Source organism: Bipolaris sorokiniana, assembly GCF_000338995.1.
Source record: "Bipolaris sorokiniana ND90Pr unplaced genomic scaffold COCSAscaffold_14, whole genome shotgun sequence".
NCBI classification, from domain to species: domain Eukaryota; kingdom Fungi; phylum Ascomycota; class Dothideomycetes; order Pleosporales; family Pleosporaceae; genus Bipolaris; species Bipolaris sorokiniana.
The window spans coordinates 1,150,679-1,164,243 of record NW_006911908.1 but is presented as its reverse complement, the minus strand read 5'-3'; the positions used below and the strand labels follow the sequence as shown (position 1 = coordinate 1,164,243).

The following is a 13,565-nucleotide window of genomic DNA, read 5'->3' as shown; positions in this document are numbered from 1 at the left end:
CGCAGATAATTACATAGTTTAAAGGTCCACGGAAGACAACAGCGCTAATCAACGAGGTTTGTTCGCAATGATTGTATCTTGTCGCATCGCTTCCTGACATCTCAGGTAATCATACTTCCCGCGTGTCCAGGATGATGACATATACTTACTTATTGCGGAATCGGACCGCGTTCAGCAGCTTATTCCCACCACCTTCCGTTTCAACCACGCTCCAGCTCATTCGCCAAAAGCAGATCAGCCGCTGTCGAGCCTGGGAAACCTTGTGTATATGTACGTAAGAGGTGTTGAGCGAGCTAGCTGATTCCGCTGTCCTCCTCTAAAGAAAATATTATATGATCGCTCATACTACAGGCATATGTAGTATACCCCCGGCGAGGATACTTAAATGCGTTCTATGCCCGGTCGTCTATGCGCCGTCTGATCATCTCATTTAATTTAATCTCACCTAATACCGATCGACTGGATCCGATGCGCGTTTATTTAGGGATTTCAAATAGTGGCCAACATACTTGTCAGGTTTCGGGAAGTGACTGGGCAGGTGGTGGTTAGTCGTTTGGGTGTTATTGATGTTGTGGCAGCAGAGCCGGTTTTCAAGCGCGTCCCGGTGCCTTGGGATGCTAAAAGACATTTTTTTTGCTCTTTTAAAACAGTCGCATATTTTGTAAGACACGTTCGTCAAGCTTATGATGCAGCAGAGTTTGCTCTCTTCCAATAATCTCTTGCATAATTACTTCATTACGGGGCCTTTCTGCTCTGAAGCTCCCTTGATGTTGCTCTTGAAAATCCTACACCCAATCCGCCTTGCCCCTCACGCGCAGTCTACTTTGACCATCATCTTCCGATTCAACTGCTCGGGGCCTGTTCGATTCTCCGTTTTCCATTACCATTTTGCTCCCGTTCTAGGTTTAGAACTTTAACAGCGTAGAGAGCTAACCCCATACAGTAACTAGTGCAGTCACCTGGCTCCGTTTTCTAGCTGATGGTCTAGAGGTCCAGCTGGAAAATGGACTTCCCTTCCGCCTAGAAGGGAGAAAATGTATGAAGAACTGGTACTAGATAGGGTTTGTTCAACTATAAAAGTGCCCACAATCTCTAGCGCCGTTTTGTGGCCGCATACGTTTTCCGAACACGATGCTCTTTCCGTCTCCGTTTTCCAGACGGAGTTCAGATTATTCCCAGATTAGGTCTAGCAGACGTAAAAGGGAGCTGAACCGAAAATGTCCTTGACATTTCGCTTGCCGTTAAGATATTAAACTCCCTTCGATCGAGATGTGCCTTTTTGTCTCCATGAGAAGCCAGTTGCCTCTCTGTTTCTCCAGTCCTATTTCTCTTTCTTATACGAAGGAGAAAATAAAGTTCAACACAAGCCTTTTTCCGGCGGATCAGCACTTAAAAGAGTTATCGCTAGCGGATTCCGGCTATGATATGATTTTTCCACAATGCAGGCCCATGTCACGTGGCTGGTGCTTGGCATCGTCGGCTCATAACTCCGGGGAAAACGACAAAGCAATCAATCCTCCACACTTTATGTCCTAGCTTGGCCTGGAGACGAGCGAATGCCAAGGTCTTAACGCAAAAAGGAAGAGCATGCGGCTCAACAACCATCAGGGATCCACTTTCTCGTAATGCGGTTCCGAGCAGCGAGCAGCGTTTTTTGCGCAAGCGAGGCATCGGATAGTACGGCTTGCACCATCGGCATCTGACTGGCAGAAGCCGACCTCCGACCCCCTCCAAGGTAATGGAGAAAGTTCCCCCACAGAGAAGGACGTGCAAGCCACATGCGCAAAGGCTAATTTGATGGCTTGTTGATCTGCACATGTTGTTGCCAGTCTGAGCGCTGGACATAGTGCTGAATCAACGTGCGACCGAACCTGCTATCCAATGGGGCATTGGGCCTAATGCGGGGGGAAGACAATTTGTGCAGGCAAAATGCAACTGTTGCTGCCAGGCTCCACTCGAGACGTGCGCTCAACCGCCATGACACCATCAGGCACATTTGGCCTTACTCCACTAGGCCATGGTGCATACTCTTCGGCCATGCGACGGTATTTGATCGGATTGACGTACAGTGGGGTAGGGTGGTAAATATCCTGTATGGAGGCCCACAGCAGAGTGGAGAGCGCATTGGAGTGGTATTTTTCCCCAGCTGCAGCTATAAGTAATAACGAGGGGACCCCATGTGTTCGTCTGGTGCTTGTTGCTTTACGTCTCTCTTGCAACGACAAGGAGCTCTGGCAATATGGCGACAGCGTACGACGGAGAGAAGATATCCGCGCACGATGCGGCTCAGATCTCGGAACACCACACAAAACCCAGCGCCGTTGCCACCATGGATCCCGAAAGGAGGAGGCAGGTTGAGAAGTCGCTGAAGCGCAAGTTGGATTCACGATGCTCGCTCTTCGTGTTGATCTACATTATGAACTGTAGGGGGTTTTCTAGATATGCTGTCGCATACTCGATATTTGGTGCTAACCATTACTAGATCTCGACCGAAACAACATTGCTGCAGCGCGTCTGGGCGGTCTGGAAGAAGACCTGGGTCTCACTCCCACGCAATACTCGACCTGCTTGAGTATTCTCTACGTCGGCTATATTCTGATGCAAGTCCCATCGAACATGATTATCAACGTGATACCCCGACCATCGCTCTACATTTCAATTGTCATGTTGGTATGAAACCTCTTGTCCATACCATAGCATAAAATCACTCTGCTAACGTTGCTTTTTTCTCCATAGCTCTGGGGAATGATTAGCACATTGAGCGGCAACGTCACAAATTTCAGCGGCATGGTCGCCATTCGCTTCTTCATTGGATTCGTCGAGGCAGCTTTCCTGTAACAAACCCCCCTGTTACCGCATATCCGGGTAGATGGAGTGGAAATTAACATCACGAATTCTAGGCCGGGAGCATTGCTCATCCTCTCCAAATGGTACACCAGACGCGAACTCACGCTTCGCAACGCCATTCTTTTCTGCGGAAACCTTATCTCAAACGCCTTTTCGTCTCTTGTAGGCGCGGCTGTTTTGGGCAACATGGAGGGAGCTTTGGGTCATGAGGTGAGTACAAAAATCCGTTGAGGTATCTTTCTTTGCAGCGAATACTAACACACAAGCAGGCTTGGAGATGGCTCTACTGGTAGGCACTAGACTTTTGAAGTAAAAAAATAAAAACAAGATTAACACACAACTAGGATCGAAGGAGCAGCAACAATGGCCATCGCCATCTCCGCAGCATTCATCCTACCCGATTTACCGCACAACACGCGCGGCTTCACCGAAGAAGAACGCGCCGTCGCCGTTCTCCGAATGACCGAAGACGTCGGTGAAGCCGACTCAGACTCCGCCGAGCAATCCCCCTTTGCAGGCCTCTTCATGGCTGTCAAAGACGTCAAAATCTACATTTTGATGATCACGTTCACCGCCTACGTCACCGGCCTCTCGTTCAACGCCTACTTTCCCAGCTTAACCAAGACGCTCGGATTCGGCTACATCACCACGCTGCTTATGAGCGCCCCACCGTGGGCTTTTGCCTGCGTCGTCAGTCTGATTAACGCGTGGCATTCGGATCGCCAGCAAGAGCGGTGCTGGCACATTGTCGGACCCATTTGCGTTGGCATCGTGGGGTTCGTTATTTCCATGGCTACGTCAAACACAGCGGCGCGATATGTAGCACTGTTCCTGCAGGCGTCGTCGTATGCCGGCTTCATTGTTTTTTACTCGTGGATCTCGTCGTCGTTTCCGAGGCCACCGGCGAAGCGTGCGGTCGCTATTGCTATGATTAATGCTTTTAGTCAACGTACGTATTCGCTTGATATATTCTTCATTCGAGAAGAAAACAGCACTAACGGTTCTCGTCTTCTAGTGGGCAACATTGCTGGATCCTATGTTTGGAACATGTCGGCGAATGGATACAGGAACAGCTACGGTGTTGTTACGGCCATGTTTGGCGCTACAATTATCGGATGTCTGATATTTAGGTTTGTTCTCATTCGTTTGAACAAGCGATTGGATGAGGGAGCGGATGCGTGGGTTGTGCATGGCGATGTTGCCGAGCAGACTGCGGCTACCGAGGGCGTGAGCGTAGAGGAAGGCAAGAAGATGATGGCTGGATTTCGGTACTTGGTATGAGAAACTTCTAGAAAAGGATGAATGGAAGTACAAACCTCAATGTACTCTCGGTTGAGATCATCAATGGAATTCTCTCAATTTTGCTTGATAAAATTAGTGGTAGCCAAATACCAGCAATTATCAAGAATCTCAGTTGCTGCTTTTGCTAGACGCTGTTGTTGAAAGTTTCTTCAGTTTTTTTTAATCAAGGGGAGCCATGGATCTAGTCATTGATATCACCTGTAAGAGTACAACTTTACACGCCCTCTTCCTCGTTGAGCTTGATGCCCCTCTCAACCAGCCCCTCAATCCACAAATTGAATTCCTCTCTCATCTCGGCTGGGATGACATGGCCTTGCCCCTTGATAAAGTGTTTCTCAATCTCACCTTCTTGCCAGACATCTTCCTCTTCCTCAATGCCCAGCCAATTTTCCTTGCCCGTTACCCCCTCGCCTTTCTCGAGACCCCTCCACAAAACTACGCCCAAGGGAAAAGTCAACATTCGATCCTTTGTACCATGGACAACCATGATTCTTTTTTTCCCAATTGTCTCGGCAAGGTGCTGCAGTTGCTCGGGGCTTTTGTAATGCCAACCAGCTGCAATGGCCTGCAGGATGAAGGGTGCTTTGGAAAAGTATTCTGGATGCTCGCGTTTCCACATTTCATTGGCAGCAAAGCGGTCCCCGTTGGTTGGGAAGGCCTGGACGACGGGTTCCAGGGTGTCTGGCGCGTCTAGCCATTCTTGGGAATACAGATTCTTCTTGACGCCCTCAATCTGGGTATCAAGGGACTTGGGGATGAAGAGATTGGCACGGTTCCAGAGGTTTTCTAAGAAGCCCTGCATGGGTCAACTCGTGTGTGGGTTGGCCAGGTGGCAGCAATTGCGGGACCTACTGTAGTTCTGAAGAGATGTGCAGCTGTTGATACAAGCGACAGGGTGCATATGCGTTCTGGTATCAACATTGCCTATGTCATGGTCAGCGCTAAGCCATCTCACAGCCTCTTTGCTTATCAAGAAATATTTTTTCTTCGATCAGGTCTTGTCGACCAACGCGTAATGGTATCACGGTAATGCAGGCGTTGCCTGGCGAATGTGTACGGGAAGAGCCGTGTACAAGAGGAGCAGAGAGCGTATGAACCGCTGAGATTACAGGGCGAGGCATGGTGTCAGAGAGGATAATGTCATTTTTTTGAGGCGCTTGGCGTCTGCAGCTGGGGTGTATGTGTGTCGGTTGACGGAACGTCGCGTATCCGGTGTCTGATCGTTGGAGACGGTCGTTGAACGCCTGACGATGCAAAATCAAAATCAAAAAAACACGACTCACAATCTCCTGGGCGATCATTCCGCCCATGCTGATTCCGATAATGTGCAGATCGCGTTTGGTGGTCCAGCCAACGTGATCAATGACTTCAATCAGGTCCTTTGCCATTTCGGACGTCGAGTATCTCGACGTCGGCTTATCCGAATCACCGATACCACGGTTGTCGGTCACCAGGCACGAGTACTGATGGCCCTTCGTATGGCCAAAATCCTTGGTCTGGCGTTGCCAGGCATACTTCATGCCACCCAGGCCCATGACCCACTACATGATGTTAAATCTTCAGAGGCTGTGTCGGAGAGTAAAATAGAAAAAAGAGATGTCGGCATGTTCAGCGACCTGAGACGCCGGGCAGATGTTGAGACGACAAATGCAACCGAAACGAAACGGTGACAGGAGAGAGGTGATGATAGCTGCATGCCTGAGGTGGCACCCATGCCGAAGGGGAGAGAGTAATACCGAGAGGTGGGACCACTTACTACCAGGTGTCGAGGGCCACTGCCATGGAGCTCGTAGGCGACATTAAAGGGCCCGCCTCGATCTTTGGCGACGGGTACCTTTCCTTGGCTTTGGGGTGTCAGTTGCCAGACGATGTGGGGGTATTCTGGGTGCTGGGGTAGCTCTTGAGCAGTCATTGGTGCCATGGCTGGGCGTAAGCTGGTGGGGGTGGGAGCGGGTTAGTTAGTGTAGTATGCGTGTCATGTTATAGTGGTAAGTAGCATGTAGGTAGGTGCAAGTACATATGCGCGCAGTAGTAGTGCAATTGTGCATAGTAGTGGCGTAGCGAGAAAAGATTTGTGGCGTAGTGGGCGGTAGCAGGTTCCGTGGGTGGTGCATGGATGGATGCTGTTTGTGTATATGACCGCAGGACAAACTTACTAGGCGATAGTAGCTAGTATAGCAGTATTAAGGTATAATGTGCAGAGAAAGAGAGAGAGTTTGGGGTGGGGGGTGAATTGTGCGACAACGAGTCGGACGAGAAGTGGCGGACGTCATTTGTGTTGGCTGGGCCGGGCTGCGACAGTCAGCCTCAGGTGGCAGTGGATGCGATGCGCACCTGCGTTTCACCTTTCGCCAGCAACTGGCGGCCCCTACGCATACTACGCATGACCCCCCGCCGATCCGCCCTCCGCCTCCCTGCATGGCCTCCCCAAAGACGACGACGACGACGAAAAAAACAACGACTACTACGATTTTTATTTTCTGACGATTGCAACGATCAATTCCTGTCCCTAACGACACTGTTGCCGGCGCTGCCGCAGCCACACTCACTACTACGACCATCACTACCATTACTAATACGACCACGACCACGACCACGACCACGCCATAGCAGTAACGACAATCTCCACTCCCACCTCTGCCATGGACCCCTCCCACTCCGGCTTCTACGTCGGCGGCACTCCCATGATGAATGCCCAGCCGCCGCGCATCTTTGGCAGTGGCACCTTTGACGCCTCGCAAATGCCCTCCGGCAACATGTTTGCCCACGACGACTTGGATGACCACAATGATGGAGGCGATGCCAAAAGGCGCCGGATTGCACGGGTACGCACCCTCGCCCGCCCACGCAGCCACACGTACAGCTGGACGCGGCATTCCATGTTGGTGCTGACTGGTGCTGCAGGCATGCGACATGTGTCGCAAGAAGAAGATCAAGTGTGATGGCAAGATGCCTTCGTGTACACATTGCCAAAACTACAAGACCGAGTGCATATTCACCCAGGTCGAGAAGAAGCGACAGCCGCCAAAGGGGTGCGTTCCTCCACTCTCCCTTTCACTGCTACTGCTACTGCATTGCCCCTTGTGCGACACGACAGCTAGCTGACTGCGCCTAGCGCCAAGTACATCGAGGGTCTCGAGAACCGCCTCGCGCGCATGGAGTCGCTCATGCGCCTCTCCGGTGTCCTCCCCGAAGACGACGATGGCAGCACAGACCTAGCCACCCTCGAGAAGCGTCTCGAGGCACGCGCTGGACAGTCGGCTACCCCCAGAACAAGCAGCATCCACGAGCGGAGACCCTCCGTAGCACCCCACTCCGCCCCATCAACAGCCGACAATGCACCCACACACCCAGCCCTACCCAGCCCTTCGAGTGGAACTGCTTCTCCCAGTCCCGACGATCAACCTGCCGAGGCCAAGGACAGAGATGAGGATGCCCTGGCCGAGATGATGTGCTCCTTAGTCACAAACAACTGCGGCGAGACAAGATATATTGGTATGTCTTGCCTCACAACCATGTCTACTCTTTACTAATCACTAACCCGCCTAGGTTCTTCATCCGGCTTCTCCATCTTCTCGCCCAAGGGTATCCAATGGGTCAACGACAAGACGGGCGACAACTCGTTCCGTGACATGATCTCCACAGCTGCTGTCGAGGACAACAAGTGGATACAATGGCGACCAGACGTCTTCCAGGACATTTTCAAACGGCGCGTCTACAAGCAGTTACCGCCCAAGCACGAAGCCTTGTCCCTGCTCAAGGATTACTTTGAAAACTTCAACTGCATGTTTCCTCTATTTCACGAACCCACCTTTATGCACCTGGTCGACAAACACTACTCCAAAGACCCTTACGAAGGCTCCGGCTGGTGGGCAAGTTTGAACGTAGCCTTGGCTTTCGCCCATCGACTACGCGTAATGAGCAATCTCGTGCCGGCAGAGGAGGATGAAAAGGCTTGGCAATATCTCAAGAACGCAATGAGCGTCATGGTCGAGCTCACCATGCGCAACACTGACTTGCTTAGCGTGCAAGCTTTATTGGGAGTGGTAAGCAACCCAAAGCAACCTAGTTCCTACCACCCATCCGCCTAACACTATACAGGGTCTCTTTTTGCTGGGCACACCTAATCCCCAACCCACCTATTTCTTCGTCGCGACTGCCATGCGGCTGGCACACAGCATTGGTCTCCATAAGAAGGGCGCCAATTTTAGCCTCAATGCCGCAGAAGTTGAGCAGCGAAGGCGTGTCTTCTGGATTGCCTATATGCTTGACAAAGAGTGAGCCCCAGACTTCATCCATCTATTTCTTTGTATACTTTACTGATCCTGCAAAGCATTTGTCTGCGCTCTGGGAGACCGCCAGTGCAAGATGATGATGACATGAATGTCGAGCTACCAAGCGAGACACCACCCGATAACATTGGCAATATCCCACTTGCTGACGGTAAGGGCACCATGAACCTCTTCCGTCTCATGTGTACTTTTGCCGTAATCCAAAGCAAAGTCTACAAGGGACTCTACTCAGTCAAGGCTTCCAAGCAGACCGACGGCGAACTTCTCAACACCATTGGCGAGTTGGACAAAGAGCTCGAAGCCTGGAAAGACGACATACCCCTCGAGTTCCGCCCAGAACACGACATTAAAGCATCGCACACGCCCCTCATCCTCCAGGTTGCCGTGCTACATCTCGGCTACTACAACTGTTTAACTACTATCCACCGTATGAGTGTCCACCACGGATATTGGACCAGCCGACTCTCGAACTTTGCCATTCAAGGTTTGAATGCACGACCACTGAACCCCAGGGTCTTCATGTCGGCCCAGCTCTGTGTACAGGCTGCTCGTGCGTCTATTCACTTGCTCAAGTACATACCAAAGGGCGATTTGTCATGTGTTTGGCTAGTAATCTACTTCCCCGTCACCGCACTCGTCACGCTCTTCGCAAATATTCTCCAAAATCCCCAGGATTCCCGGTCGCGATCCGATCTCAAACTCATGAAGTTGGTTGTCAACTTCTTGAATATGCTCAATGACGAACAAGGAAGTGGCAGTGTGAAGCGCATGTGTACCGTTTGCGGCGAATTTGAACGAATTGCAGCTACGGTGTTAGAAAAAGCTGATCATGAGCATGCATCGCGGCGGAAGAGGAAGCAAGGCGACAGCGAACAGGATGCACAAATCGAAGCCACAGCTGCCGAGCTACTATCCACTGGCCGTAATAACCACTCATCACCGCAACAGGCAACCACACCGCAAAACACCAATGGATCTGAGGGCCTAATCTTTAACCCGGACTTCCACGGCTTTAATGAGGTATGTCTGACCAGCCTTTGCATGATACAAAGCTAACATTTTCAGCCATTTCCCTTCTCGCCAAACTTCACCCATGCATCATTGCAGCCCAACGTCCAAATGAGCCAGTATGGCTCGCCTGGCATTACCGCACAAATGTTACAGCAACAGCAAAGTCTACCCATGACAAATGGTGCTGATGTGAATGGCATAAGTTCCAGTATCAATGCAATAGCTGCCATGGGTCAGTTCGAACAGAACTACAACAACGTTCCGCAAGATTTGTGGAAAATGCCCATGACACTGGAATGGGATTGGGCAGATATGACCGGCGGCTTCTCGAGTTACGAGGACGGTATAAGCACGAATGGGGTTCTTCCGGACTTTGCAAACAACACTGGCCATGGAACGAGTGAATTCAACCAAAATGCTATGAACGGCGGACGCCGATGATGGGATTTCCAATCCATTGTCACGCAGGATTGCTTTTTTTAACAACTGTACAACATACACGATTACGTGGCCTAGGTGGGTGTCACAAGGGCACTTCATCATGGCCAAGGAGTTGCTTGTTCGATCCTTTCAAGGATTTCTACCAGCATGCTGCATCTTCCAACTGCATATAATCTCACGGAAGCTCATGATACTAAATTTAAGTACCAAATATACAGGTTTTGTAATATATACAACACATTAGTTGTGCTCGGCGCTTGTCCGATGGTGGCTTATGCGCGCGCCCACGCCTAGTGGAAACCAAGACCGGCGGTCTTCGTCGGCTCCAGACTAGGGCGTGCCACCAGGGCATAGTTGTAAGATCTTCAATGTACGGTTTCGTAGCTATGATGCTGCAGGTTTCTTGTTCCGATTCGCATGTACTTGATTGTTTATCCTGTTGCACGCCCGTCTCCTCTATTTCAGTGCTAGTATCTTCGACTTCTCCTGACTGCAACTACTACTACCGTGCTGTTTGATACAGCTGTCAGTGAATCATCATGCTCAACATCACAGCCTTACTGTCCACCCTGATCACGGCAAACCATATCTTGTCGTACCACAATGTGCTTGATTCGTTTGGTCATGTCAGTGTCCGTAACCCTAAGACAAACACGACCTTTTTCATCGCATTACAGCTCGGTACATAAACATTTCGGTTTCTGTGATGCGTCTCTGCTTCCTTTCTTCTGCATGCGTTTACTTCTTCTCACACTTGCTCAGGTCCAGCGGTAGTTTCCGGCCCCTCAGACATTGGCGAGTATCTGATCTCGGATGGCTCGCCAGTAAACGGTACTGTAGGTGGCTACGCGGAGCGCTATATCCATAGCGAGATTCTCAAAAGATATCCCGACGTAAATGCCATTGTACACAGCCACGCAGAGGACGTCCTTCCCTTTACCATCATCGACACACCACTTGAGCCAGTCTACCACATGGCAGGTTTCCTTGGCACCTCGGTCCCCATATTCGACATTGAGAGCGTGTACCAAGAAACCGATCCACGAGACTTACTCGTCAACAGCCCCAGACTAGGTGCGGCACTCGCACAAACCTTTGGCGTCAACGAAACCCAACCCACCAGTCCAGCACACAGCACGGTTCTACAACGCGGTCATGGTTTTGTCACCGTAGGGACGAGCATCGAGCAGGTCACGGATTTCGCCTACTATGCTGCCAGTAATGCTCGTGTTCAAACAAAGGCGCTTTTATTGGCAAATGCTGCGCAGGGTACTGGTGGTATACATTACCTGAGCGAGCAGGAAAGAAAGGGTACGGCGGAAATGAATTCTTGGATTGTTTTCAAGCCGTGGAAGCAGTGGGTGCGCGAGGTGGAGAGGAGCGGGAGATTTGTAAATGAGTTAGGGACGCCACCTACGGGTGAAGCGTAAACTGTGAACTACATATCTACGGCAGTGGTAGGGGTGAATTGATCGTTTATATATGCCAAAGTTGATACAATCATATTGGCAAAATCCGGGGTTCGTGATGCAGTCATGGTGTTGAGGTTTGGCCCACAATGCACGTGGCGCTAGCGTGCTGCAGCTGCATCCAACGACGTCAACGCAGTTTCGCATCCCGGGATCTTGCGCCCGAATCTCCTTGCCTTTTATTTATTCCGTCCCACCGCCTTCCCAGTGCCACAGTTTCAGGCTACAATCTATGAAGCCGTGCCTCTGAACACACACATCTAGTTCCCGGCCCCCACAGATAACGACTATCGGCGCACGCGACCACATACAGCACTAGCGGCGTGATCGGCTTGCGCGTGCCTAACTCAAGACCGCTTGTCGTCAGCGTTGCCCATTTGTTCCCTCTGTTCCTCTCTCCCGCCTCGCCCACACCTTGCCAGCAATGCCGTCGCTCAAAATCTCCATTCTGGAGACGCACGAAGAGACTCCTGACCATGGCAAAGCGTATACCGCCTACACTATCAAGATTGAGCATCCCTTTCCACGTGCGGCAACCACCACATCCAAACGCTACTCTGACTTTTGCGCTCTGGACAGCGCACTCCGCTCAGAAGTCGGCGCTGCACCACCCACTGCGCTGCCCCCTAAATCATGGCTCGGCGGTTTCCTTGGCCTAGGCAACACCAGCAGCTCGCCCGAGAACATTGAAAAGCGACGTGCAGGCCTCGAAGCCTATCTACGCGCCATTGAGACGGCAGAAGATGGGCGGTGGCGCGTGTCCAAAGCGTATAAGACATTTTTGGGGTTGGGCGACAAAGATATAAGCAATGGGAAAAGGGCTAGCAACCTGCCTGGATCGCAGTTTGGCAAGGATAGAGTGAGAGATAGTTCGGACTGGCTAGACAAGCACGCAGAGCTCAAGAGCAACCTGCAAGACGCACGGCGCTGGCTGACGAAGCGCGAACAAGCCACAGCCGCCACCGCACAGCACGAAGCCGCAGCAAACGCAAAGAAGAGTCTCGTCCGAGCCAGCACGCTCATCTCCGCCCTCGACGAAGGCCTCGCCCGCCTAAGCGGAACCAGCACCGACGAATGGAGCGGCGAGAAACTCGGCCAAGGCGAGCTCCGCAGACGAAGAGACGTGGTCAGCGGTCTCCGCAAAGAACGCGACGGCCTCGAATCCGTCCTCAACAGCATGGCCGTCAAGGCCGCAATGTCCGGCTCCGGCTCCTCTTCCACCCCCTCGACCTCCTCCGCCGCCGTCACCGAGTCCCAAAAAGCAGGACTCTTCAAAGGCGCTGCATCCGCCAAACCCTCTGGTCGCCGCGTTCTAGGCGCTCCTGCCCAGGAAACAGATCGAACCCGTGAGTTGGATAACGAGGGCGTACTGCAGCTCCAACAGCAGATTATCAATGAGCAAGATGAGGATCTCGTTGATTTAACGACGATTGTGCGCCGTATGAAGGAAATGGGTGTACAGATTAATGCCGAACTTGTCGAGCAAAATGCTATGCTGGGTTTGTTTGAGGAGGACGTTCAGCGTGTGGATGGTAAGATTAAGATTGCGAAGAAGAGGATTGACAAGATTAGGTAGGAAGGACATTTACCGCACGCATTGCATGTATGCATGGTGGATTGATTTTGCATTTTGGGGTGGGGGGGTTAGCCAATGGCGTTTTGTTTTTGGAAAACGGGGCATGGGATAACTAGGTTAATGTAATAAATGATAACGTGTTTCACCAGTGTGCGCCCCACCCCAGTGTGCGCCCCACGAAATCCTAGTACCTCACCTTCGTAATAGTACTACGCAACACCACCATAATATTTTTATTAAGTAGAGCAGGATATTATTCTTCAGATACGTCGCTATCCTCTGTATCCTCTAATTCTACTTGGCACGTGCGAGAATTGTGTCCAACTTGGCTGCAACGTCCGCAGCGCCGTTCACTGCGTACCCTCTTCGCGGGCGTTACACCCTCATTACAGCTACCACCCTCTACCTTAGCTATCTGATTAGCTATCTGGCTAACTGTCTGGGACCCCTCCGGCTGTACGTAGCGCCTCTTACGAGTTTTTCGCTTTGTTACTTCACTAATCGTAGCTTCAAGGCGATCAAGTTTCTCGTGCATAAGCACCATATTATGAGCTATCTGCTGAGCTCCCTTACTTAACTGCTGCATCTGCTCCTTAAGAGAAGTTGTAGGAGACCCTTGCTGGATTT

General features: G+C 51.3%; 5 protein-coding genes across 5 annotated transcripts; 4 read left to right on the top strand and 1 right to left on the bottom strand.

The window, feature by feature from the left end:
- Positions 1-2,329: 2,329 nt before the first annotated feature.
- Positions 2,330-4,128, top strand: COCSADRAFT_98992 (uncharacterized protein; the record flags this gene model as incomplete). Its single annotated transcript, XM_007705798.1, has 7 exons — positions 2,330-2,423; positions 2,483-2,670; positions 2,737-2,834; positions 2,901-3,057; positions 3,117-3,136; positions 3,192-3,796; positions 3,863-4,128. The coding sequence occupies 7 exons, from the start codon at positions 2,330-2,332 to the stop codon at positions 4,126-4,128; spliced, it is 1,428 nt and encodes a 475-aa protein (XP_007703988.1).
- Positions 4,129-4,262: 134 nt separating this feature from the next.
- Positions 4,263-6,248, bottom strand: COCSADRAFT_40311 (uncharacterized protein). Its single transcript, XM_007705473.1, has 4 exons — positions 5,906-6,248; positions 5,433-5,690; positions 5,002-5,073; positions 4,263-4,945 (listed from the first exon to the last, which is right to left on the bottom strand). Exons 1-4 carry the CDS (start codon positions 6,068-6,070, stop codon positions 4,364-4,366), a joined length of 1,077 nt encoding a protein of 358 aa, XP_007703663.1. The 5' UTR covers positions 6,071-6,248; the 3' UTR covers positions 4,263-4,363.
- A 260-nt stretch (positions 6,249-6,508) lies between these two features.
- Positions 6,509-10,304, top strand: COCSADRAFT_150882 (uncharacterized protein). Its single transcript, XM_007705797.1, has 7 exons — positions 6,509-6,974; positions 7,054-7,181; positions 7,265-7,644; positions 7,699-8,195; positions 8,251-8,426; positions 8,483-9,461; positions 9,507-10,304. Exons 1-7 carry the CDS (start codon positions 6,792-6,794, stop codon positions 9,891-9,893), a joined length of 2,730 nt encoding a protein of 909 aa, XP_007703987.1. The 5' UTR covers positions 6,509-6,791; the 3' UTR covers positions 9,894-10,304.
- A 57-nt stretch (positions 10,305-10,361) lies between these two features.
- On the top strand, positions 10,362-11,388 carry COCSADRAFT_40309 (uncharacterized protein). Its single transcript, XM_007705472.1, has 2 exons — positions 10,362-10,574; positions 10,656-11,388. The coding sequence occupies exons 1-2, from the start codon at positions 10,433-10,435 to the stop codon at positions 11,321-11,323; spliced, it is 810 nt and encodes a 269-aa protein (XP_007703662.1). The 5' UTR covers positions 10,362-10,432; the 3' UTR covers positions 11,324-11,388.
- Positions 11,389-11,396: 8 nt separating this feature from the next.
- On the top strand, positions 11,397-12,972 carry COCSADRAFT_245731 (uncharacterized protein). The gene has a single exon (XM_007705796.1). It carries the CDS (start codon positions 11,787-11,789, stop codon positions 12,936-12,938), a length of 1,152 nt encoding a protein of 383 aa, XP_007703986.1. The 5' UTR covers positions 11,397-11,786; the 3' UTR covers positions 12,939-12,972.
- Positions 12,973-13,565: the final 593 nt, after the last annotated feature.

What these genes read in the sequence shown, in the direction of transcription:
- COCSADRAFT_245731 (XM_007705796.1), top strand. Translation starts at nt 11,787, where the DNA reads ATGCCGTCGCTCAAAATCTCCATTCTGGAGACGCACGAAGAGACTCCT.
- COCSADRAFT_150882 (XM_007705797.1), top strand. Translation starts at nt 6,792, where the DNA reads ATGGACCCCTCCCACTCCGGCTTCTACGTCGGCGGCACTCCCATGATG. An exon ending in CGGCGAGACAAGATATATTG is followed by an intron (nt 7,645 to 7,698) that starts GTATGTCTTGCC and finishes TAACCCGCCTAG; the next exon opens with GTTCTTCATCCGGCTTCTCC. An exon ending in GCCTATATGCTTGACAAAGA is followed by an intron (nt 8,427 to 8,482) that starts GTGAGCCCCAGA and finishes GATCCTGCAAAG; the next exon opens with CATTTGTCTGCGCTCTGGGA.
- COCSADRAFT_40311 (XM_007705473.1), bottom strand. Translation starts at nt 6,070, where the DNA reads ATGGCACCAATGACTGCTCAAGAGCTACCCCAGCACCCAGAATACCCC. An exon ending in GTGGCCCTCGACACCTGGTA is followed by an intron (nt 5,691 to 5,905) that starts GTAAGTGGTCCC and finishes AACATCATGTAG; the next exon opens with TGGGTCATGGGCCTGGGTGG. An exon ending in CACATCTCTTCAGAACTACA is followed by an intron (nt 4,946 to 5,001) that starts GTAGGTCCCGCA and finishes TGACCCATGCAG; the next exon opens with GGCTTCTTAGAAAACCTCTG.
- COCSADRAFT_40309 (XM_007705472.1), top strand. Translation starts at nt 10,433, where the DNA reads ATGCTCAACATCACAGCCTTACTGTCCACCCTGATCACGGCAAACCAT. An exon ending in TTTCATCGCATTACAGCTCG is followed by an intron (nt 10,575 to 10,655) that starts GTACATAAACAT and finishes ACACTTGCTCAG; the next exon opens with GTCCAGCGGTAGTTTCCGGC.